The sequence below is a fragment of the Lissotriton helveticus genome, chromosome 8, assembly GCF_964261635.1.
Source record: "Lissotriton helveticus chromosome 8, aLisHel1.1, whole genome shotgun sequence".
Taxonomy (NCBI): domain Eukaryota; kingdom Metazoa; phylum Chordata; class Amphibia; order Caudata; family Salamandridae; genus Lissotriton; species Lissotriton helveticus.
This window is the reverse complement of record NC_136069.1, coordinates 1,140,825,733-1,140,852,103: the sequence shown is the minus strand read 5'-3', so window position 1 is coordinate 1,140,852,103 and position 26,371 is coordinate 1,140,825,733. Positions and strand designations below refer to the sequence as shown.

General features: G+C 42.2%; 1 protein-coding gene across 1 annotated transcript in view; it reads left to right on the top strand.

Annotated features, from left to right (window-relative positions):
* REV1 (REV1 DNA directed polymerase) overlaps positions 1-26,371 on the top strand; it is a 411,701-nt gene that overhangs the window by 85,552 nt on the left and 299,778 nt on the right. The window contains exons 3-4 of the mRNA XM_078658014.1: positions 3,108-3,240; positions 24,743-24,911. Coding sequence (XP_078514140.1) covers positions 3,108-3,240; positions 24,743-24,911 — 302 coding nt within the window. The remainder of the gene's footprint in view (positions 1-3,107; positions 3,241-24,742; positions 24,912-26,371) is intronic.

The window sequence follows — 26,371 nt, the reverse complement described above, 5'->3', positions numbered from 1 at the left end:
AATCCAGAAGTTTTGTATCAAGCCCAAGCATCAGTTCACTGCCGTATGCTAATGTTGGTAGAAGTTTGGTTTTAATCATAGTTGGAAGTGACATCAGAGAGTGGCCCCTCAGTTTTTTTATAAGGGCTACGAATGCGAAGTTCAAAGCTGTGGCTTTTACCTTGATCATATCTTTTTGGGAGGCATTGGAGGCCTTTGAGTCTATTTTAACTCCTAGATATCTATAGCAGTTTACTTCTTCTGTCGGCTGGCCGTTAAGCCTCCACCAGCCCTGTCCGATGATGCACTTCTTATTGATATCACTTTAGTATGATGTTTTAATATGGCTTGTGGGATGCTGTTGGGGCCTGGTGCACAGTTGGAGCGTGACCCATATATCACTTTAATGATGGCATAGATTGAGTAACTTAGTCCCTCGAGTTCGAGCGGAAGGTGGCTTTCTGTAGGGATTTCCAGGTCCTCAGGTTCTGGGCTTGCCCCTCTTACTGGGTGTGTTGAAACATGAGCTTTTAAAGAACTCCACCCAGGCAAATTTATTGATATTGGCGGTGGCAGGCCTTTTTCTTGATCGTTGATGATCCTTCAGAAAGTGCTTGATTCTTTACTTTTCGTGGCACCTATAAGCTTAACCAAGAAGCTCTCATCACTGCTTCTTTTTAGGGGCCATACCTCTTTTTTTTTAAGTCTTCTACGATACTCCCTCATTCTTCTAATTAACAGGTTGTTTCAGGGGTGCATCCTTATTTGCCTCAGAGTTCGACTAATTCTCGATTTGACAAAGCTTATGTTTTTAGGTAGTCTGGTCTTTCTGCTGTACCTGATGACCATACTTGTCTGTGAGCTTTTGGATGGATATATTGCCACTATTTGGTCTGTGAATGACGTCCAAGCGCTTACTGGGTCTGGTTTGTTCCTCACAGTGGTTTCCAATACTTCTAGTAACCTAGGGGCTATGTCTTGGATGTTATCATAGTCCCATCTTTGCCACTTAAGGTTTTCGGTATTGGCTTGTTCGATCACAACTCCTACAGGGATGAGTCTAGAGTGCTTGGTTCCTATACATACATTTTTAGGCTAGTTGTCGCTTTCAGAGCAATTCTTAATCCTGAAGTACACAACCCTGTTTTATATGTTGAGACTCACCATGGTGTAGTCTATGATGCTGACTTGGTTGAGGCCCAGGCCTTTGCTGGTGAAATGTCCCCCTGGAAAATCCCGTTCAGGATTGCCAGCCCTTCATGTTCACAGACTCTTAGCAATCTTCAACCTATTTTGTCTGGGCTTCTTGTCCCTGGATAGATTTGCTCTGGTAATATGCCAGTCAAGGCACTTCTTACCTCTTCCTGTGGAGATTCTTTGTGCTTTTCGAAGAGGTTCATTTGAAATCTCCAGGTACTAGAAAGTTTGATATCACATACTCGCTTTTCAAGTTGATTAGTTGGTCAATCAGCCTCTCTAACGAGGTCTCTTTGCCTTTGTGGGTGATGTAAGCGTTAACTAGCATCAAGGGGGATACCGTGTGACAGGACAACCCATCCAGAACTAGTGCCCGTATCCATGGGTCTAGCGTAACCAAAGATTTTTATGGCTCTGCTTGAACTGATGTAGACCAATAAACCTCCTTTGGCCTTGCCATATTTGCTTGATTTCTGTGCTCCGACCTGATGCTCCACAAACCCGATAAGTGGAATACTCGTCATGGTCAATGTCTACAGGAGAGCTATCATGTCAACTTTTTTTGGTACTGTATCGGGTCTTCCATTTTAGTAGCTAAGCCCTCCACATTCCAAGAACAGAGCTGAAGATTGTCGTTAGCATTTACTGGGTTGGCAGGCTTAATTTGGCTTCAGTCTCCCCTTCGTGATGATGGTAGGTCAGAGCGGAGCCAGCTCCAGTTCTGTGGCAGAGTTTATTGGGTCTGAAAAGTGTTAAAGACTCCAACACAAGTGTATGGCTTTAATTTAACGGCTTTATTTTGAATATTTGTGGGACAATTATTATTCCTTGCCATGTATGTTTTTATAAGGAAAATATTATATTCTGGTTAATGACAACATATTGTGGTGCCTATTGACAAATCCAATAGGGATGTGCTGACTGATTCCATGTTAAAAACATTTGTATACCTTTTATAATTTGGGGTTCTGCCCTTTTGACTAAGCCAGTAGGGTTACCAAACTTAAAATGACACCAGTTTACATTGTTCCTCTTTGTTAAAACCTATGAAATTCATTGAAAAACCAAAGGTTAAAGTGACGTTATATTTGGGTATGATAACACCTTACTTTACATTTAAAGAAATACTTAGAAATTCCCTGAAAGACCAAAGGTTAAAGTGAATTTATAGTGAAGACGACATCTAAAATTACATCTTTGATGACATCACTCTGCATGGGGAGGCGTGAGTTATAGTTACTTCAGATAATTATCACAATAGAATTTCAGTGTTTTTTAAAAACCTTTTAGTTTAGATGGTATTTTTAAAGGTCACTTTCAACTAACTATAATGTCACCTTAATATTCGTTTTTTTCAGTCAATATACACACACACTCTGTTTAAATTGCTCTCTCTCTCTCTCTCTCTCTCTCTCTGTCTCCCCTCCCTCCCTCCCTCCCTCTCTCTCTCTCTCTCTCTCTCTCTCCCTCTCTCCCTCTCTCTCTCTCTCTCTCTCTCTCCCTCCCTCTCTCTCCCCCTCTCTCTCTCTCTCTCTCTCTCTCTCCCTCCCTCTCTCTCTCCCCCTCTCTCTCCCCCCCTCTCTCTCCCCCCCCCCTCTCTCTCTCCCTCCCCCCTCTCTCTCGCTCTCCCCCCCTCTCTCGCTCTCCCCCCCTCTCCCCCCCTCTCTCTCTCTCCCCCCCCCCCCTCTCTCTTCACAAATCAAATTTGAATCAGCCTTGACTGCTACTGAAAATAATGTCTATGGACCATGTCCTGGGCAATGAACAGGTTATTGCTGCACGTGCCAAGAGACTTTCTTCTTTTTGTGAAGGGATATTTATGGACATAACTAGTTTTTTTTTCTCTCATAACTCTTCATTTTTGACCTAACTGTGACATAAAGCAACAGAATAAAAATATGCTTCCTGTGATGTCCTTTTCTACTTTTTAGGGTGGATATATGGCTGCCAAGGTACAGAAACTAGAAGTACAGTTTAGATCCGATGCACCAAAGCAGCAGCAAACAGATGGTGCGGCATCTGCTCTCTTCAGTGGCGTAGCAATCTTTGTGAATGGTTACACAGGTATGGGTTTATATTCCTTTTTCAATTACGTGGGCACTTATTTTGATTGCAAAATTAATTTTCATGCTGTTCTTGCAATGAAACTTTAACAATGGTTTGAAAATAGACTCCTGTTTGGTGCAAAATATTAATTAACACCTACTCGTTTATAAAATGTCTGCGCGGTGAATAATGGTCCCCAATCCGAACCTTCACTCGTCGTCTTTGTGTAATTTGTCTTATGCACTGTGATGGGTGGAGGAAAAGACTTGGTAACTTACACGGGAGTCTTAGAAGGTGTAACTACGATGCAGATGGCCCATTTTGTTTGGCTATTACATTTCTTTCATGCGCTGTAAAACGCGACATTGTTCATCATATTGCCATTTCATACTGGTTCATCAACCAGGCAGGGTATCTATTGTGTGTGATGAAGATAATTGGAGTTTTATGCTCTCTGGCTGGATTTCCTCTTTTATCGGTGGGCTCTTTTTTTTTTTTTTTTTTCAGTTCAAAGAATTTTATTGAAAGAAATGCATGATAAAGTACAAAAATGAACAGGTACCGTAGGGAAAGGAGAGGGGGGAGAAAAGGGAAGGGGAATTATACGATGAAAAAATAGTACAAGAATATAGGAGCAATACAATGGGGCAGAAGGAATACATGGTATAAAAACAAATCATGGAAAATCAGGAATATACAATACAAGAAAATGCAATGCGAGAAAAAGCAAATAGAACAATGCAATGAATTGAATTAGCTAACATAAGAGAAATTACAAGGGTATCAGGGGGGTTTAGGAACTTCCTGCTGAGCAGGAGTAGGACGGAAAGAACGAGCAGTACAATTATCTAAATACGAGGTGATTGGGAGCCATAGCTCAGCACGCTTAGTAGCCATTTGTGGAGGGAAAACAAAGGCAGTATCCAGTCTATGGTTATGACACACATTATACCACCAGGCCTTAAACGTAATATTTGACGTAGATTTCCAATTGACTGTAATTTGCTGAAAGGCAACCGCCAATAACAAATCAACAATGCGAACATTAAGGTCAGTATGTTCCCAACATGGAGAAAGGCTTCCTAGAAAAACATGAGCGTGTGAAAATGGAATAGCAGTTGAAAAAATAACATTGATTTGAGCCCATACTTGTAACCAGAAGGCATGAACATTCTTGCAAAGGAACAGCATGTGAAACAAAGTGGCATTCGGGGAGGCACATGACCAACAGGTATCTGGTGTAGTGGGAAAACGTTTATGAAGGGAAGATGGAGTGTGGAGTAAACGGTTATAAATGAAGAAAAGGGATTGCGTCAGGGAGGCAGCTCTCGAGGATTTGCGAATTTTCGACCAGATTTTATCCCAAGTGGAGGTGGGCCAGGATAAGGAAAGGTCAGTCTCCCACTGCTCCTCTACTTTGCTTTTGGGTCTAGGGCGAGGTCGTGCGTGAAGATGTTTGTATAAGTGGGCAGCCTTTGGATAGGTAAGTAAGGTAGAGTGGAGGTGAATGAGAGGATCAGGAGTAGGTACAGGCGGACGAGAGTGGGGAAGTTTATTGAATGTGTCCAAAACTGATGCTTTGAGAAGGAGATACTGGGGAAGAGAAGAGAGAGGTAGTTGAAATGTGAGACGAAGGGTGTGAAAGGGTTGGAAGACAGAGTCTGAGAACAATTGTGAGATCCAAAGCAACCCTCTAGTTCTCCAAGATTTCCAAAGTACGGGCCTACCTCGAATTAAAAGATACTTGTTATGCCAAATAGTAGAAGAGAGGAAATCAGCAATACAAACAGGAGGCGAAGGGTTGGAAGATAGGAGGAGTTTAAGAGTAAGCTTATGAATAGGAGTGAGAAGTGATACAGGCTTGCGTGAAAAGGAAATAACTTCGGCAAAAGAGAAAGGGGAGAGAAAGAGGCGTTCTACCTTGGTCCATAGGGGACAGGGAGAGTCAGGGTCTTGTAACCAAAAAGAGGATTGGCGCAACAGAAAGGCCTTATGATAAGCAGAAAAATCTGGAAAATTAACTCCACCCTCAGAAGTAGGACGGATGAGTCGAGCCAAAGACATTCTGGGTTTACGTTTACTCCAAAGAAAAGAAGAGAGAATGGAATTAATTTTTTTAATGAATTTGGCCGGAATAGAAACGGGAATGTTAGATAGGGTATACAGAATAACAGGGGAAAGCATCATTTTGATCGTGTCTAGACGACCCCACCAGGACAAGTATAGAGGGTGCCATCGAGCAGTGAGATCAGACAGTTTCTGGATGCATTTGGTTAAACAAAGGGAAACTGTATCAGGGATCGAGGGAGTGATATGCAAACCTAAATATTTAATATTAGAAGGACTCCAAGTAAAGTTCGAGGCATGAAAATCTTGTTTAAAAGTGAACTTTGTCAAAGGCAGAATTTCGCACTTATCATTATTAAGCTTGTAGCCGGAGACGGAGGAGTAATGGTGAACTTCCAACAAAAAAGCGGGAATAGAGACAGCAGGATTAGAGATGAATAGCAAAATATCATCAGCGTAAGCTGCCAATTTAATGGAAAGGTCACGATATTGAAAGCCATGAATATTAGGGTTTTGACGGAGTTTAGACAAAAAAGGTTCTAGGGCCAGGTTGAAAAGGAAGGGCGAAAGAGGACATCCTTGACGTACACCGCGACCAAGATCAAAGTAAGGAGAGACTTGGCCGTTTGCGAAAACTGCAGCACGTGGGTGAGAGTATAACAGCGAAATAAGGGAAATAAATTTAGGGCCAAAACCAAACCAGTTAAGGGTGTGGAAAAGATAGGGCCATTCTACCCGATCAAATGCCTTTTCAGCATCCAAGGCAATGGCTGCAAGGGGAGCTTGGAGATGCGGGGATTTTGTCAGAACATTAAATAAGAGTCTAGTATTATCCGTAATATAGCGACCTTTAACAAAACCTGATTGTTCAGCTCCAAGCAAATCAGGGAGCAGGTGATCCAATCTAAGTGCTAGTAATTTGGCGAATATTTTATAATCTATGTTGACTAGGGAAATAGGTCTGTAATTCTTACAGTACTGGACATCCTTCCCTGGCTTGGGAATTAGACAAATATGGGCATCAGAAAAAGTACCGGAAGAAGTACCTAAATCAACAAAAGAATGGAGAAGGGAGTGGAGTTTTGGAATAAGAAGCTTGGAAAAATGAAGATAGAATTCGACAGTGAAACCATCAGGACCAGGTGCTTTATTTAGTTTTAAACGATTGAGGGCATCCAGTAGCTCTTTTTGCGAGGTATCAGATTCTAAGGAAGAGAGATCTAGAGGAAAAGAGGGAGGTTCCTGAATGGTAGAAAAAAAATGAGTGAGAGTCTGAGGGGAGGTGGGTGTGTCTGAGGTGTATAGGGACTCATAGAAATGTGAGAAGGTAGCAAGAATGTCAGCATCTTTGTGATGTAAATGGGCACTATCATCATATATCGATTCAATGTTTATTTTATTTTGTTTGACCTTTAAGTAATTAGCAAGAATCTTCCCGGCTTTGTTTCGACCACCATAAAATTTGGCACTAGATTTAAGTAAGTATAAAGAAGCATCCTCAGTAGATTTCTCATTAAATTTAAGTTTGGCAGCAACTAGAGATGTCAGACTATCCGAGGAGTGTGAGGTAAAATAGGCGTGTTCCAGTCTTTTAATGTCCTGAAGGAGGGTGTTAGTGAATTGACGGGCAGATCTACGTTTTTTGGCAACAAAGTTAATAATGAAATCCCGTGCAGCTGCTTTAAATGTATCCCAGAGGGTATGTTTCGAAGTAGGTGGGATATCATTAAACAAGAAGAATTCATCAAAAAAGGCAGAAAAAGAAGCAGAAAAATTGGGATCTAGAAGGAGAGCGTTATTAAAACGCCATCTCTTAGGACCGTCAGTTTTGGGTAAAACTTCAAGACTAATCAGGACTGGGGCATGATCCGAAAATAGAATTGGACCAATTTCCGCCGCCTGCAAAGTTTGAGAAAGGGCATGTGAAACAAAAATATAATCAAGCCGTGACTGAGAACGATGATGGGGGGAGTAAAAAGTGAACTCTTGCACAGTTGGGTTACATAAACGCCAAGAGTCAACGAGCTTATGTTGTGAAATAGCTTGGGTGAACAATTTGTGTGGCCTTGTGGGAACATAAATAGCATCAGATTTCCTATCCAAAAAAGGGTCAAAGGGGTGATTGCAGTCACCTGCAAGAATGAAGTTATCATCCATAAATTGAGTAATACGGGGAGAGAGATCAGCCCAAAAAAGGGGGTCACCCGTCGTGGGACCATAGACATTAAGGAGAGAGATTGGAACACCTCTAAGTGATAGTCTGACATGAGTCCATCTGCCATTAGTATCAGATTCTTGAGAAATAACCGATAAAGGGAGTGATTTACGGCAAAGAATGGCAACACCATTACGTTTTCCATCGCCCTGTGAAAAGAAGACATCACCCACCCAACCTCTTTTAAGTTTATCAGATTCTGCGTCCGATAAGTGGGTTTCCTGAAGAAATGCAATATCAGTATTCAACTTAGCTAAGTGAGATAGAATACGTTGCCGCTTAACAGGTGAATTAATACCCTTAACATTCCATGAGACCAGATTCAAAGACATAGTGTATAAATAAAAGCATACATAAACTTAGCAATGCATCTTAGAAATAACAAGGAGAATAAAAAGAAGAGATTAGAATTAAAAAAGTATGTGATCAGAAGAGGAAGTAGAAGAATAGAAGTGAGATGGGACATTAGGAAGAAATGGATATGAAGGATGAAAGCAACAGTGGGAGAAAGGTCCAAAAACGATGGGTGAGAGGTGAGAGATGAGGAAGAGGTACTGAAGGACGAAGAGAGAAAAAAGAGTGAAAAATGAGACAAGGTGTGAAAGGATTGAAGAAAACCTGAAAATAAGAAAACATCATCAAAAAGGAAAACAGGAAGTACAGTGATAAGGGAAGGGAAAATGAAGTGGGACAGAAAACAAAAAGGGTACAAAAAACATGAGGAAAACATACCTACTAAGGGAGAATACGAGAAAAGGAGGAGGGGGGGAGGAGCCAGGTAAGGAAGGCAGCACAACGGAGGACATCCGGCAAGGAATCAGGGAGAAGTCATCATGAATCAACAGGTTCCTGTGGAAACAAATACAAGGAAAAGCTGAGAGGGAATACAAAATGAAACAAAAAGCAGTAGCAAAAATGAAGATATGGAAACGAACATAGTTGAAAACGTCATCAGACGGAGAACAAAAACTGCAAACAAGGGGAATACCAGAACAACAGAGCTTATTAATAATTCAAAAAAGCAACTAATAGAACCAGACAATCAGCCTAAGGCATGAGGCGAACAACAACCCAACAATGAAATAGGATAAGTCTCCAAACAGGCATGCAGTGCGAGGAATCGGCCAGGAGAAGAGGATGAAGGACCAGAGGTATCCATAGTAGAGGTACGATGGGCGTTGATGAAACTTTGTAATCTCACTGGATCCTCATAGGTGGTGGTTTTGTTATTGTAGGTGACTTTGAACAGACACGGGTGATACAAACCATACCGGGCACCCATGGCTCACAGGGCCTCTCTCATGCTGAGGAAAGCTTTCCTACGGTTGGCAGTGGCTTTAGCATAGTCCTGAGCGAAGAATATTGGAGAGTCCAGCCAAGTCAATTTGGGAAGAGCCTTAGCAGCTGCCAGAACCTTCAAAAGGTCGGTGTACTCCAGGAAATAGAGAATAACACCCCTTGGCCTTTGAGACATGGAGAGGGATGTGGGTACACGGCCCAGACGATGCGCACGTTGGATATTGAGAGATGTATCCTGCGGTAGATGCAGCAGCTTGGGGAGGAATGATTGAAAAAAGGCAATCGGGTCAGACCCTTCAAGATTTTCCGCAAGGCCGTAGATGCGAAGATTATTACGCCTGCCTCTGTTTTCTAACTCCTCCACCTGCTTTTGAAGGGCTCCTACTTGTGAGGATAAATATGTAACTTTAGTCTGTGACTCCTGGAGAGATGCAACAGAAGTTTCCACCGACGAGACTCTTGTGTCAATTTGAGACCAGTGTTCTGTGAGAACTTGGAGCTTGGCATTTGTTTCCTCCATGAAGGGGCGAAGAGTTCCAATTTCTTCGAGAAAAGGGCGAAATGATCGAATTTCCTCCAAAAGCAGCTCCATGGATACAGGAGAGGATGATTTAGGCGGGGAAAGTGGATTTTTTTTTAACCGCTTGGCTGCCGTGTTCCCCGAAAGTGCAGGAGAAGGCGTTTCCATAAGTTCCTCCGAACCTGAAGGTGAAAGAGAGTCTTCCAATTGAGAGAGAGCAGAAAAAACTTTGGAGTTTTTAATGAAAGCCACCTTTGTAGACGCTTTGGAGGAGGGGCGAGACATGAGTTTTTGTGTTCCCATAGACAGGATAACGAGTAAAGGCAGTAGACAACAATCCCAATTGTGAGGAATAAAGCCTGAATGAATTGAAGAGGGAGCACCGACAGGTATAGCCAATTCTAGGTCTGATGAGGTAAGTCAATGGAAATAACACTGCATACAGGGAGTGTATCACACAGGAAAGTGAACACCTGCCTTCAAGTAGATCACAAAGGAGAGTTAAAGGCTTCGTTGAAATGCATGAAGCACTGCATAGTGAATGAAGAACAGCATGAAGGGAAAAAAAAATAGAAGCAGACAAGAATGGAGTATCTGCATTACTGAGGGAAAGTAATCAATCTACTATCCCTGTTTGCAAGAAAACGAGAATTGAGGCATTAATGTCAGTTCAGCAGACAACTAGACGAAAACATTAGTAGTAAGAGGTCAAGCCTTGAGGCGGAAGTATAGCGGAGGAAACATACCGCTATGCAGGCAAGAAGATTCCAGAGCGCGTAAAATGGCGGCCGCGCTATGTGGAAATATAATCAACTGCCGGTATGAGCGCTAAGTAGGCGAGATATCAGGCGTTTACCTCAAATGGGTTAAGGACTTTGTCCGAGGATATTTCAGCAGGCACGGTGATGCTAGGCGGGCAAACCATAGACGGCGTCACCTGAGGAGCGCTCCGTGACAGAAACCGCAAGATGGCGGCCTCGAACACCGGAGCGCCCGGACGAACAAAGTTGCCGTTATCTCCGCCGCTGACGTCCAGAAGAAATTCTCAGAGATGCCACCGCATGTCGGAAGTATTCCGACGGCAAGACTGGGGCTCAGCACAGGAACAGCGTGCTGGGAGAAGGAAGTCTCCCGGTGCCTCGTCGGAGCCTCACACAGCTGCCGCCATCACCCACGGCGCCAAGCCACGCCTATCGGTGGGCTCTTAAGCATGAAATGTCTGCTGCCGTTAGTGTTGAGTCCAAGATGTCTCTTATCCTTTCACTCGGAGCACATTGCCCAGTAGAAGCAGTGGTGCCTAAACCATCAATGTAGCAATTAAGCAATCCTTCGGGATGGAGCAGATGTGAATTTCTTGGCTTGATTTTTACCTAGTATCTGGTCTATATATGGTTTGAGATTAGACCTGTTTTTGCAGCAAACTTGGATCCAATCAAAATGAAAATATCTGTTTGATTTCCAGCTGTTTTTAGTAAAAAAAAGGTTTTTTTGTATATCCGGTTATAAGTTTTTTTCATTGTAAATGTATTAAAAAAAAATCAATAAGTTTGTAAAAAAACAATACATATAAAACTGTAATCGTTTACAGTTATGTATTTCTTACTCTTTTTCTCTCTGTCACGATCTCTCTTTATATCGGTCTCATTCTTTCCCATTCGGCCTCTTCTCTCTCATTCTCACATATTCGCTTTCTCCCTCTTTCTTTATTCCTGCTTTCTTTCTATCTTCTCTGAAATGGACGAGAATGGACAAATCTTTCAATTCATTGTTCCTGGATCTGTAAAGTAATATGCTGATGGATTGGTCACAAAGACACTTGTTTCAGGCAGCTTAGCTCTAAAATCTTAAAATGCTAACTGTTTTCTGACAGTTCACCACACTTTGTGGAAGGTGGCTACGATGTTGATGCCAAAATTACTATATGCCAACATGCTTTCCAAGGTTTGATCTAAGGTGCTTGGAAGTATGTTGCCGGTTTCACTTTCATTTTAATTTCAGTTTCAATGTGCAAATATTAGTTTGTGAGACATTTGTGTTTTAGACAATTGTAGAGAGTCTGTAGACAGTTCGTGCCCTACGTTTAGCTTCAGAAGCCAAGCAGTATAGGCATTTTTGGGGGTCAAATCTGTCAATGAGCCCCTCAGCATTAACCCCCCCTTTGCCACCTTATCAAAGGTAGCCTGTTTTTCCCTTCAAGGACTAGGATAGTGGCAAAGGACTTTAGTCAGCCAAATCTTCCTCAGCTTCCCATACAACCTTAACAGCTAACCTGACTAAATTCTTGCTTAATTGAACTCACAACTCTTCAGTTGGGGAACAGTTGGTTTTGTCTTCTTTTCAAACTTGGCCAGAAAAAAATGTCAATAATAAGAAACACACAAGGAGGCTCGAGGAGATTTAAGGACCTGCGTGGACCACCTCCCCACTCATTAACCATATCACAAAAAAGGCCACGGTTCCAAAACGGAAAGTCAGACAGGTGACTGGGTGTACTCTTACACACACACAGGGTAATTCCCTTTAAAGGACGGTTCCCCTCACATACTAGAGGTGTCATGCTTCATCATAGGGGTGAAAAACACATAACACGTGCATAAAATATAATATATAATGGTGTAATGCCCCCGGACGTGTGCCTCCCGATTCACGGATCCCACGAATAGTGGTTTTTGGCGCCCTTACCATAAGGCTATTATGCCAGGACAGAAGCGGTGAACTTTATGACCTAAATTGGTCTTGCATTGAACATACTGAACAGTCGATTCACTGGTACATTATTACACCATTATATATTATATTATATGCACGTGCTTTTTATGTTTTTTTCACGTTGTTCACTTAATTATTGCAGTAGCTGAACGATGGACCCTGAAGAAGGGCTTGACTCTAGTTTAGGTCTCCTTGGCAGAAACATATTGGTCTGACATTAACACATATGCCTCTAATGACGGCACCTGCGTTAACAGCTATTTCCTGTTTTTAATCCTGGCATCGGGTAGCGGAGTAAAGTTGCAGCATAGCTAACCCTGTAGCCAGTTTTAACCACCCACATTATAGCACTGCACCTTTTCCAACACACCTGGCTCACATAGGGATTTAGTACACCTGCCTTTTTCCAACAAAAAACATCCCTGAGCTCCTCCCTCGCAGCGAGGGGGTTGTAGCCTGCATGGAAACTAGGTTTCTCATGCAAGGAGGCACCCCTATGATGAAGCATGACACCTCTGGTGTGTGAGGGGAACCGTCCTTTACAGGGATTTCCCCTGCCTGTGTAATAGTACACCCACACACCTGTCTGACCTTCTGCTTTGGACCTGTGGCCTTTTTTGTGATATGGATAAGAAAAAACTTCAAACCAGTAGGTCGTGTTATTCTCAAATTTTTCAAAAGCCTCCTCCTGCCCAACCTGACCCACAATCAACATGAGGTGAAGAAATGTTCCCTTGTTAGTAAATGGGAAATATTGCATCTTCCTCTGTCACAGGAAGGTAAGGGATATTACTTCCATTACTTTATTATCTCACAGATGTTGGAGATATTTATCCCATTCTAACTCTTTAGTATTTGTACAGATCCCTCAAGAGTGAGAGGTTGAAATGCTGATGTTGCAGCAGATTCTTCAAGCCTTTCTCAAGCATGATTGGTTTATATCTTTGGGCCTCCAAAATGCATTTTTCAATTTCCAATACCAAAACTTCAACGGAAACGTGTAAGGGTTACCGTGGGAGACCTACATTTGCAGTTCGGGATGCTTCTCTTCAGTTTGACATCAGTTCCACTGGAATTTATGAAACTGACCGCAGGGGTAGGTGGTCCACCTCATCATCGTTCATAGTTCAAGTATATGTGTTTTGACGACTCACTGTTGAACGATCTCTCCGCAGAACCCTAACGTGAAGCTTTTTAACTATGATCATGCCTTTTCATGAACCGGGACGCTAATTGAAAGGGAGGAAGTCTTACATAGTTCATGTCAGTGAATTCAAATTATTGAAATGATCCTAGACACTATATAGCTCAAGCTTTTTCCATGCAAGGAATGGTTGGCGCACATCAGTAAAATGGTTACTAGCTTTATGGCATCTCCTCATCAAACAGCAACAGCAGTTTGCCGGCTGGATGTCATCATGCTTATTCGTGGTACCAGATGGATGCTTCAGTGGTGCTTGGGAAGGCAATGAAATCGCTCTTATGACACACTGAAAGATGTCATTTTGAATCTTCTCCTCCGTCAGCCTTTTCAAAGATGGATGAACAAGACCAACAGAACTGTTTTACCTTTAGATCTCTTACTCATCAAGTGAATATTTTGGTAGGCGCGTTTCTTCAAGATTGGGCACTCATTCCGACAAATTGTGAATTGCCATTAGTCAAAGATGGAGTCCTACGATCACATCCATGTTTTGGAGTTGAAGGCTTACAAGCTGGCTCTAACAACTTTCTCCCTCTCATGATGGATGGTCAAGTGCAGATTTTGCAGGACTATAAGTCTGCAATATTTTGCTTGCGTGAGCTACCTTCATTTGCTCACAGACACACTTATAATATGGGTCTGGCTATTGAAAGATGAATTTGGCATCAGCTTATGCGGTGGAGAGGGAGAGAATCCATCAACTGACTTTTGTTTTAGAATGCCTTCCATTTACAACAAATAGGAGCTTATTCATAATGTGGTGAACCACCTGTTTCTTCTATGGGGCAATCTCTCCCTAGAACTATTTTGTCTTGAGTACGAGCAAAAAATGCATTGTATTTTTCTGCCTAGAGTTTCCTAAGAAGGGATCACTAGGAGATGCCCCAATGCTGCAGTGGACATACCGCCTACATTATGCCTTTCCTCATATTCCTCTGTTTCAAAATGCGGTTCACAAAATCTGCTTTTACAGATTGCACCAGACTTACCCAGGAGGTAAAAGTGCCGAGTTTAGACAGTGGGGGCTGTTGTTTGCTTTAGTGCCCATTTTCTAGGTTTGTGACAGTAATGCTTCAGATTTGTTAATTCCTAGGTGTTTTCTTTACGTTTAGATGCTAGTTTTCATTTGGATTTAAGATCAATTCCTTCTCCCTCCACAGTTGTGCTGCAATATAGTATTTAAACAGGCATGCCACCGCAAGTCTACCGTTTATGAATTCCCTATGGAGCATGCATGTCTATTCTAATTATTTGATGCTTCATAGGCTAGATTTACAAGAAGTGACTTGTGTTTCACAAAACATTTTTGCAGAAGGCATGGCACAATGGCAAAAACATTAATGAATCTGTGTAAGATGATAATTTCGTTGATAGCTAGCAAATGCAACCTGCTCTGTAGGGATGCTACATTTCACCCATCTTTTCATCTTGTGTTTAAACTATTCCTGAAGGTTTTGTCGATTGTGCAGTGCATTACCTGTATTTTATGTGAAAAATAGGGCAGGGAATCCTGGAAGTTTCCTAGTTTTAGGCGGAAAGCAGTTCCTTTACATGGAAAAATCTAAAACACCACATACACTGCAAATCTGCTCGCCTTAAGTGTCTGTTTTTCTTCCAGAGTTTTTAAGCATAGGATTAGCAGAGTGCCATCCGCACTGAGCTAGCTGACAAAGCCTCTTGCCGTTTTTACAAAAAAAGTCTTTAGGCACTGTCCCTCCTTTTACCAGGGCTGTGTTTCTTTTGTGCAGCAGCTGCAAGTTGTTTCTCTCAGACTGTAAATCCACCTGCAGAATTCCCAGCCTGAACAAATGCAGAGGCTTCAATGACTCCAGGACTCAGGCACGGTAGTTGGATTCTCAGGCCATGCATACCCTTTAATGAACAACAAACATGGCTTGAGCAAAAGGATGACTAAGTAGTGTGCTTCTCCCACCTGACTCCCTTTTGTCTGTCCGGGTAGCCATTGTCGATTGTGGCATTGTATCGTCAACAATAGAAAATAGATCATACAACTAGGTTACTAACATGAATCATTTGAAGGACCAGTTTTGATCAATATGTGCAAAATGCACACAGGCTAGCATTTCCTGAAAACTAAGAGGCAATACATTTGACAATGGAAACTAATTTAGGAGCATGGGTGACTGCTCCTGTAGGACTGAGTTTAAACTATTTAGGCCAAACACCTCAGTTCAGATATGTATAATGTACAGCTGATGGCAGGGTACAGTGAGCTGTACTATAAAGGGTGTTATCCATAGCAGTAACTTATTACATTGTCCTATCATAAAGGCAAAAAATTTGAATATTTAATTTGATATTTTTATGACTACTCCATGGCAACAGAAACCCTTGCTTCTATTTTCCATTCATCAAGTGTTGATTATTTTGTCAGTATTTTGTAAGCATAACATTTCATGCATGTTTGTAAAAAAATGAGATCTGGTATACCTGGTAGTCCACAGATTAATGAGACAGTGATTCCTACTATCTGTTTTGTGTTCATTATGCCCCCATTTTGTTCTGCACACCACCATGCTTCTTCTTGGTATCTGTGTAGCCTGCTAGCTGTTTATTTCACAGCATTGTATTTGTACTATTAGGGAATGTATGAATGAATAAGGATTTGTTGCAGGGATGATACTTTCCCATTGTGTCCTGTTCCCATCAGATGCAGCTACTGAAATTGCAGATATTTTATTGTCACTAGGCAACAGTTGGCAGGAAGCAGCACATAAAATGTCTTTTTTCAAAACCTTGCCTGTCATTGCCTGATTGTTATAGGAGCAGTATGCCTATTAACTTATCACTTGCTGCAGTAGCTTGAGCCGTCCTTGGTGTATTAGCTTTTGCATAAACTAAACTAAAGACATCAATCCTATATCCAGTGGCTTCTTCTGATATATAAACTTTTCTTCAAGTTTGGATTCCTGTTTGGATCCCATTCACAGTAAAAATTCCTTTTGTCTGCTATACCAGTTTAGGTTAAAGTGAATAATCATTAATAACTACTCATTTTCAGTAGCACATTTAGCATGTTCTTGATAATGGGGGAAGAGGTTTTCCGTCAGACTTTTCGTAAAAAGGATATTATCTACATACATAAAGAAGAGATTTCCTCACATAAGTGCCAGTCCTCTGTGTATATGGTGCTACCCTAGTCAGCATGCCAGGTGGTCCATAATGATCACAAACCGTTATTGGGGACCTGTACTTTGGCGATGGAGGCATACATATAATAGCATGATAAGACTAGTCTTATTTGTTGCCCCTCGGAGCCTGCATAGTGTGATTATCAAAAAGTGGCTATTTCAGGGAATCAAAAGCTTTTTCAGTGTCAAACACTGAGATCCCTTTTTCAGACTCTAGTTTCAGTTGGTTTGTTACAGCAACCAGCATGTGTAAGTTAAGGGACTAAGCCCTACCTGGAATAAATCCCAGATAACAAATCATCCCAATCCTCCCAAAGTGGAGACAGACAGTTGTTAAGGATTTCCCCTAGTGTTTGCCTGTAGGCCTCCAACAGGTGTGGGGCAAGGATGGCTGTGTAGGCCTTGTACAAATCTCCTTTGAGGCAGTTAGTTCCAGTTCCCATGTGCTTTACTTTGAATAGCTACTGTAATAGTTTCTATCAAGATAATTGCATACAAAAACGGTGTACATCTTTTAACCAAACCAGTGTAATATTGTCAATATATTGTTGTTTTTGTGTTGTCGCGGCTGCAGTCTAGTGGCATATAGTTAAGTGTAATAGCTGCAAAGATTGTTAGTTTGTCTCAGTTTTCTGTGACCTCTCTTCCTGATGAGTCTCTATCGTTTTGAGTTTGGAGTAACCATGCCAATGTTTTACCTGGCCGCTAACCTTCTCCATTTTGGCACTGCAATGTATATTTAGCCAAAATAACAGCTCCTTGTCAGTCATTTCTCGGTAAGTGAGCAGCAAGGAGGTAAACATAGGAGGTCTATTGATTTTCTATAACTGCTGTAGTGTCACAGTAGGTCCTTCTTCAGGCATTGATGCTGCATATTCAAAGTCTGTAGGACCATCTGTTTAGAAGTATCCATTCTACTAATATAACATTTGATTGTGTCCTATACTGTGACATATTTGGGCACTGATCCCACATTTTTAGTACAGAATATCCAAAATCCTGTCAAACCCTCCTGATCAGGAACTGCCATCTTAGGTACCACTGGGCAATGTTTTTGTTAAAGTGAGTGGCAAGTATGTCATGTGTTGTATCATGGGTCTATCTACTGAGAAAATAGGCAGTAGGGTCTTCATGATAGCAAGTCATGGATATAGTAATAATAAAATATCTTCATATTACTTTTCACTCTATGTCTCCAGATATCCTCCATTTCTAAAATGTCCATATTTTGAAGTGACACCTTTGTCGCGTTATTCATTTGTCACAGAGTTGGATCGATCTTGTAAGGGGTTTGTGGAGGGTTGAGGTCTCCTTCTGTCCTCTACTATATTGTTTGCATTGATCTATCTACAAATCATATGTACTGTGGCAAAAAAAGACATATGAGGTTTGGGGCATGTGTGTGTATACTGGTGACCGATATAGCTAGTAGCATCTATATCCCCTTCAAATACCTACCGCCTGGGCCCCTACGTTTTACGCCAGGCTTACAGTACAGGTTTTAAAGGTTATACACCCCTCAGCAGTATGAGCTAGATGAGGGGGGCGGGGGTTCAAGTGCATTCCTTGTAGCATAACTACGTCCGCTTTGTCTGGCACGTAGGGTAACACATACCAACACGCATCTGGTCTTTCTTGGTTTATTCAGTCTTAAGGGCTCAATGATAATCCAGAGAATTGTGTGTGTAAGAAATTGCATTGTTGGTTGACTGGGGTGTTATCCCTTGACAAGCAGAAACCCCAATCCTTGTCAGTGTAAGGTACAAGTAAACCCCAAATTAACCTGTGCTCACCCCTCTGGTAGTTTGGCACAGAGCAGTCAGGCTTAACTTGGAGCCAATTTGTAAAACTTCAAACAGTAATACAGTGACAATACACCTCAAAAGGATCCCACAACAGTATAAGAAAAAAGAGGGATTTTTTAAATTAAATAAAACAAGACCAAAGTGCCAAAAATCCAATCAGTAGAACCAGAGTTATTGAAATTGAAAGAGTTTAGATTGAATAGCACCAAGAGGCATAAAGCGCCAGCTCTGGATATCTGGTCACGCCGCAGTGGGACAAAGTCACAAGTTTAGACCGACCATAATGGAGCATGAGCAGGATACAAAGTGAGACCTGCTGAACAGAGTACCGTAAATCCTGGTTTACTGAGCATCGTGTGGATCTGTGTCGAAGACACGTGGCTCAGCCAAACTGATGCATCGGTTTTGAGATGCAGCGAGGCTGCAGTGGAAGATCCTGGTGCGTCGAGGATCCTTCCGACGAGGGCTTGCGATGTGAAGTTCAGAGTCAGGGATGCGTCACCCAGTTGAGGCAATGCTTCGTGCAGTCGAGGCGATGCGTCGGTTTCCGAGGAGCTGTGAAGCTGGATTTGGAGTCCGTTGTCGTCAACGCTGCCATCAAGAAATGAGACGTGCAGCAGCGGTTTTAAAGGTGATGTGGGCTGCGGCGGCGATGTTAGTTTATCCATGGGGTCTGCTCGGAGTTGCGTCGCACAACAGAGGAGATGCGTCAGTTCTGACGGATCCACAGAGGCTGGCAAAGCACCTTAAGCCCACTAGTGAAAGGTCCATGATTGGTGTGGCACCACTTGGCAGGGTAGATTCCGAGATGGCAGAGTCCTGGTGCAGATGCAAGATTGTTGGACGCCTGTTATGTCCCTGAGGATTAAGATCAGGAGACCAGCCATCTAGCCTTGAAGCCACTCTGGGTTCGGCGTTCAAAAGATGCAGGTCCAGTCCTTCTCAACCAGATAAGAGTGCACCAGTCAGCACAGCAAAGCAGCAATTCAGCAGAGTGCAGTCCAGCAGAGTGGCAGTCCTTCAGCAGCACAGCAGTCCTTTTTCCTGGCAGTGTCCACAGCTCCAGAAGTGTAATGAAGAATTTGTGCCTGGGGTCCTTCTTTTATACCCTAGCGCCCTGGTTCTAGAAGTTGGGAGAAGCTTCTAGACAGTAGCTTTGAAGTGCATGGAATTTCCTGCCATCCCTGCCCTGGCTCCAAGTTGGCTGAAGTGACCATGCAGGGCCGTTAGGCTGTTTGTGGGAAGCCAGAGCATAGGCTATTCAATTGCAAGTGGGGCTGTGCTCCGCTCCGCCCCACCCTCAATCCTGCCAGCAGGTGGCCCATTCCGATACACTTAATTTACCAATTGTGTGACTGTCTGGTAGGAATTCCCAAAGTCTAACTGTCAACTACAACCAAACATATAACCCAAGACAGGCTACAGGCACAAAAGGTCTAATGACAGGAAAATGCCAACTTTCTAATAGTGGCATTATCAAAACTGTTATGAAAAATCCAACTTTACCATTACCTTTACACTTTCACAGACAACAAACCTGACATAGCCACCTGCCTCCAATTGGAAATTAAAGCTTATTAAATGTAATTTGGAATCACCAATGTTATCATATGGGAGGGTTAGACCTTGCAGTAAGGAAACACAAATGTTTACCTTTTCCCTACTAGCACATGCGAAACTAAAGAGTACATGTCCAATATTTTAATTACATGGCAACCTCCCCCGTGGGCTACCTAGGGCCTACCCTAGGTTGACATATATGTAATAAAAAGGTAGTTTTAAGGCTTGGCAACGGGGTCTAATGCCAAGTGGACATGGCAGTTTAATACTGCATTCGCGCTGTAATTGCAGACCTGGGTCATGTTTTAAGGTGCTACTTTAATGGGTGGCACAATAGGTGCTACAGGTCCACTAGTAGCATTTAATTTACAGGCAATGGGTACACACAGTACCACTTCACTAGGGACTTAAAAGTAAGTTAGATATGCCAATTCGGTATAAGCGAATGTCATAATGTTTGGAAGAGAGAGCACAAGCACTTTAGCACTGGTTAGCAGTGTTTAATTGCACAGAGTCCTAAGGCCAATAAAAACGAATTCAGTACAAAATAGGAGGAAGGCAACAAGTTTGGAGGTGACCTAGAAGAGAGGGCCAGGTCCAACAGTGTGCTTTTATTGTTATCGGTCATCTAACCGTCTATTTTAGTCTACATGTAGGAATGGATTGTGATATTTTATTTATAGTCATGCTGCTTTATTCAGTCTCCACTCACTAGAAGGAGTTGAACTTCCTCAACCCTTCCCATTCTAATTGTCATACTAGTTAGTGAGTTCTTTACTCAGAACTTTTCCAGTAACCAAGCCTGATACACACATGATACACACTGGAACATTGGTCGCCAGCCAGTCAAACCACCATAAGAAGCATAAAAGCTGATCACACTCAATAAAGCTCTATTGAATACCAACAGAACATGAAGTTCACAAGTGTGGATGAATCACCCAGGTCTGTGCTCCTCAACCCAACAGCGGAAAAATGACCCAGTATTTGGTCCAGTAGTCCCATTCAGCAAATGTATCCTGTTGCTCAATAGCAGTACCCCATTGTCCATCTGCGGAGTCTTTGGTGAGTCTTCTTTTGGCTCTGCATCATCCACCTGTTACCTTTTTTTGTGTGGATCTCACAAAATTGAAAGCCTCAGCAGCATTATTGAAAAAGTGAGCATTTCCATTTTGAATTATTTTAAGATGGCCATTGTCCTACTCCTGAAGGCTCCACCTGTCTGTGTTCTCGAGTGAGGCTGTAATTGCTTCACAGAGCGGATGCTCCTGCACAACAGGCTCGCTCGCCTGGTCAAATGAGGGCATGGTCTATGGCTTGACAGTGGCCTCTGTCGCAATTGAGCCTCTGAGGCTGCTGTCTGCCACATGCTAGAATCTCTATACTGGGAGCAACCCTCGGCCCAGGCCTGGGCAAACACACTTCTCACTGCTGAATTGTCTTCTTGGCATACTGGCTCCAAATGACATCAATGCAAAAAGAACAGATGATGGAAGGAATGCGGAGTCAGTCAAACATTCACCCCAAGTCACAGATCTGGATTAAATCCATCAGGTTTTTTTTTGCACGCAAGGTTATTCCAGTTTAGACCCAGCCATATGCAAATCAGTCTTGACCCTGCTCCCATGGGAACAGTCCAGCCCGAACTGCTAGGCCAGGTCCTCCCTGGACCAGAAACAAGCGTCCTGGGAGCGGTTTTGGGGTTTCATCCCTAATCAGCCAGACTAGCTTAAATCTGGTGGCGTGGCGAGCATTGTTTGCATTGTTCATGGTTCTGTCCATCATTTGTTCCTTTTACTTTTGTTGCCCTAAATGGGAAGTGTATGCCCAGGCATGGGTCCCGTGCACACTGCACCACTGAAATCAAGCTAGCCTGACTGATATGGGGTGATGCCCCGAAAACAGTCTCAGGATGCTTGTTTCCGGTCCAGGAAGGACCTGGCTTGGCAGTTCAGGCTGAACTGTTCCCATGAGGAAGAGGGTCATGCCTGATTTGCATATGGCTCGGTCCAAACTGGGGTGGCATGGTGAGCAAAAGAATGATGGTTTAAACCCAGATCCTTGTGACTGGCGGTGAATGTTTGCATTGTTCAGCATTCCGTCCACCATTTGCTCCTTTTGCTTTTTTATTTTTTTTACAATTTACACCAGGCATTCAGAAGAAGTACATGAATATTTGCTGGTAGGGTCGAAGCTCTCTTATCTGGTGGCTATTTTGGTTTGCAGCCTAATCACACCGCTGATAACCTCATGTGTGACGGATTGAAACCGCTTTTGTCCTCTCTAACTTATTTCATTCTCCTTGTTCATGCTATTTTTGTATTATAATTTAGTTTTTACCATGGCTATCATTTTGGTGGTGCCTGCCACAAAGAGAAAGCCCCTGTAGTGGAATATTGGGTCATCTGCTTATGCGGCCAACACATTTTCTAATCTTGGGGTTTGTCTCCTGCTGAGTTGAGCCGCATTTCATTTATTCATTGATCTGCTTGCTTACACTTTTGAGTGGGATGTTTTTGGCTAATTATTCTTCAATATGTTTCTGAGAAGTTCAGTTGTTAGATTGTATAATTTTTTATTTGAAAGCGTGCAGTTAATGTTTATTGTACTAAAAGGTCCACTGTAAACCTAAAAAATCAAACAACATGTGGATGGATAGATTTATTTGGGCCCAGAAGGTCTTGAATATTCGAATGTGCAAAAACCTTTTATGTATAAGTAGCAAAAAAATAATTTCTTCAGATATGTTTACCTTCTCATCCCTAAGTTTGCATGGCCAATGGAGAACGTTATGCCAATTGAATAATTTGTCTGTGGGCTTCCTCGAAAGGGATGAAGGGCAAAGAGAAAGATGCTTGTCTTAAAAACACCCAGGTTGTTAACTGGCAACTGGTGGAGAAATGTGGGTACGGAAAGTGGGGTATGAGTGAAAGGGGAACATGCCTTTGATATTAATGGTCCAGAAAAAATGCACATCAAGTTGGGCCATCGCACAAAAGAGCCCCATATGATGCTACAAGGTTGAGACCTAATTATGTAATTTTATTCTGCCTGGTGATAGTACTATTTGTTTTGCTAGTGTTACAGTAACTGTGTTTGAGCATAGGAAAATGAGACATGAACCCATTTTCTGGGTGCTGTATTCCATAGAGTTATGTAGACAGTTCTCAGTGTTTTAGAAATTGTTATAGAAAAGCAGCATTTTGATCACTTGCTTTTCACATGACAATTGTGTTAAGTTTACTGAAAATTAATAATATGTTAGCTGTAACTGTGTGAGATTTACAGGAATTTCAATAGTATCTCTTGTTTTAACAGCATGACTATATATATATATATATTGTTTTTTAACTGAAGATGTCGGAGGAAAGGATAGTTTTACAAGAACAGAAGTCAGTGGGGCACGAAGAAGGCATCAGGTGGCTATTGTGAATGCCTTTTTAAAATGTCTAACTTCTGTACCTTTTCGGACCTAGATAATTATATTTTTTCCACACTCTAGTGGGTAAAGCATTCCTGAAAGTGCTGCCTCTGGCAGCCATCTTTGTCCTCTAATATTTAATATTTTGCAGCGAGGAATTTGACACCGGAATGCTGTTTGATGAACATATGAAGGATTAAGTATGCATTTTAGGAATAGATTCCTTAGGGTAATTTATGGCATTCTTCCAAAGTGGTTTACTGCAAGATAGGAGATCCTGAATTTAATTTGTCGAATGCCTCGACTCTTGACCATTTGGTTGACATGACTGTGTTGTTATGTGTAGAAAAAAGCCTGCCTGGCCCGCTTCAATCTTATACTGATTAGCTGCTTTAGGCATGCTGAGGGGCAGGGTCGGACTGGCCTATAGGGCAGTCAGGCAGTGCCCAAGGGGCTGGGCTGATTGATCTGTGTGTGGGCTGTTTTTTTAAATATATTTGTGGGCCGGTTTTATGGTATGGTGGACCAATTTTCACTGTTGATTTCCCTGATATTACCCCAAAAATGGTCTCTAGCAAGCCCAAATGCATGTCATCTCCCATACTTTGCAAAACCCTTATACAACATGCTTTTTTAAATTCAAAACTACCCTGTTTGCAAATGTGGCGTACTTTTCTAGCTATCTGATTCGCTAATGTGAAGCACTTTTATTTTGGTGCCCAGGACTATTTTCTGTCACAGTCCAACCCTGGCAAAGGGATCCTTTTTTTTTTCTTGCGGCTGCTTACATAGTTCACGGTGGTAAGTGTGATGGTCTTTGCCAAATCAGGCTATGATTATACAATTCACAACCTCAAGTGTGAGGTTTATCAGGCATTTTATAGTTAAGAACTATTCTCAAATTTCTGCTGAGCTTTGTCTAGGGTAGTGGAGATTCATGCTGCTCTATCTCCTAGCAGCACAACCAGTTGTCACGGCCCTTGAATGTGATGTGAGACCTCCAAACGTATACCCTTTTTTAGGAGCATTAAAGGCTAGGCATTTGTTTTGCACAACCCTGGATGGCCCTAACCTAGGCCACAGTCATTTTCCTAGGTAGTCATACCTCAACATCCAGTTTTTATCTAGTCGCTCATTTAGCCAAATGTCATCACGATTAAGGTGCTTGATCTCAGCCAGTAGTTGTGTTCCAATATCAAATAAGATTGGCTATAAACCTGAAATCCACCACATTGCAGTTAACCGGGAAATCTGGCAGACTCCTTCACACCCCTTTGCTCAGGAAAGACTGAGAAGTTAGGGCTGACTTGGACACACATAGCAACTCTGCAGCTGGTCATGGACAATGTTGAAGACAGTCGCCTAGGTCAAGACGAATATAACATCTGGAATACCACTGCCCAACTGTCCCAGTTGGTGTTTTATATTGTTGAACCAAGCATACTTTGGTTATGTATCTGGAGTGACCGTTTCTAAATGTGTGTTGGGGGTTGTGTGTACAGGTGATGCAATAAAAATATATCATGAATTGTATAGCTGTGTTGTTAAATCCTTCTCAACTCTTTTAGATCCTTCAGCTGATGAATTACGCCAACTCATGATGTTGCATGGAGGCCAGTTCCATCTATATTATTCAAGGTCCAAAACCACTCACATAATTGCTACAAATCTTCCAAATAACAAAGTAAAGGATCTGAAAGGAGAAAAAGTGGTCCGCCCAGATTGGATTGTAGAAAGGTAAGCCGATTTTATGATGATGATGAAATAATCCTTAGCTCCCTACTTGCGTATCTAATTTTATTGTCTAGTGGTACTGTCTCAATGCTGATTGTTTTGTCTAAACTGGTGGTTACCAACAGATTCAATTTTAATGGTGGTTTAAACAATACTAGGATTTTTCAGCAGGTTCATTAAGCATTCATTTGTCCTGGAAATCATTGGGTACCCTATTCTAAACCCTTGTAACTGAAAGGATGTTGTTTCTCCGAATAGTTTCCCAAAGCTATTTGCCACTGCCAATGAAAATTGATGGTGGCATTCTAAAAAAAATCCTTCACTTGGGATAGTGTGCAGCTAGTACCCCCCTCTCTGTTGTCAGTTAGGTGACCACTAGAACCTTCCTCTGTTGCAGTCACTTTTTTTCTGCTTTGGCGGTTTTCTGTTCAGTCTACCTTACCTGTCTTCCTCTTCACAGGGCTTTCACTCTTTAATGTGTATTATTGAGCAAGTAGTTTGCTGCACCTGATCAGCATTGAGTCTGGCCTCTGAAATTGCCGTCAAGAGCTAGTTCTGCTCCTCGTGTGTACACCATTGTTATAAGCTTTCTGAAAACTGCCTACTACTTACATAGGGAGTACTCTGGTGCTCCATCCAACAGCATTTTTTTCCTTTTTGTTTTGTTTTTATAACTGGCCTGCAGTAAGCATGGAAGCAAAGAAACAGTTAAAAAAATCTATTGGTGCACCAAGGCATCCTGTCCAGGATCCTTTTATCTCCAGCATGGCTATTGATCGTTCCAAGTAGCCTAAAGGTGAACGTGAGGGAAAGAGGTAAAGAGATTAAAATCATAGGCGAATGGCACAGCACATTTCTCATAATTCTGCGGCTGAGCAAAATGTATGTTTTGTATTAAACGGAGCATAAAATCCATGAAAAAAATGATTGGCTGTTCTATTTCCATCGCCTAATTGATAAACGCTGTGTGATTGAGGCATTTCATTTTGAGAAAACTCCCTTAACATCTGCATGATCATTCCAAGTTCTAAATACATCCTAAGGATTGTTGAAGATCATCAAATACCTGAACCATATGTTGAGTAATGGGTGCCATGTTTTTTTATTCCCTTAAAAATGCAAACAACTATATTAGATTTTTTGAATAACTGAATGACTGAATGCAGAATTTTATGCCTGGGGTAAAAATTGTTTTAAAAAAAGAGAAAACCCTCAGGAATGTACTGTTATTTTAAAGCCCTGCCAAGGACCACGCATCAGGCGTTAGCCTAACGCATTTCAGTGAGGTGGTCCGCATCACTGCACTGAAATGCAAAGTCACGCATAATCTGCATAGCGCCTGCCTCGCCTGTCAAGTTGTAGCGCTGCTATTCTGACTGTGAAACTAGCTGTAGTGGCAGCATGATGTGGCAATCGCGCTGCTCCAGCAGACTTCAGGGGCTAGCTGAGGATTAGCTACCTGC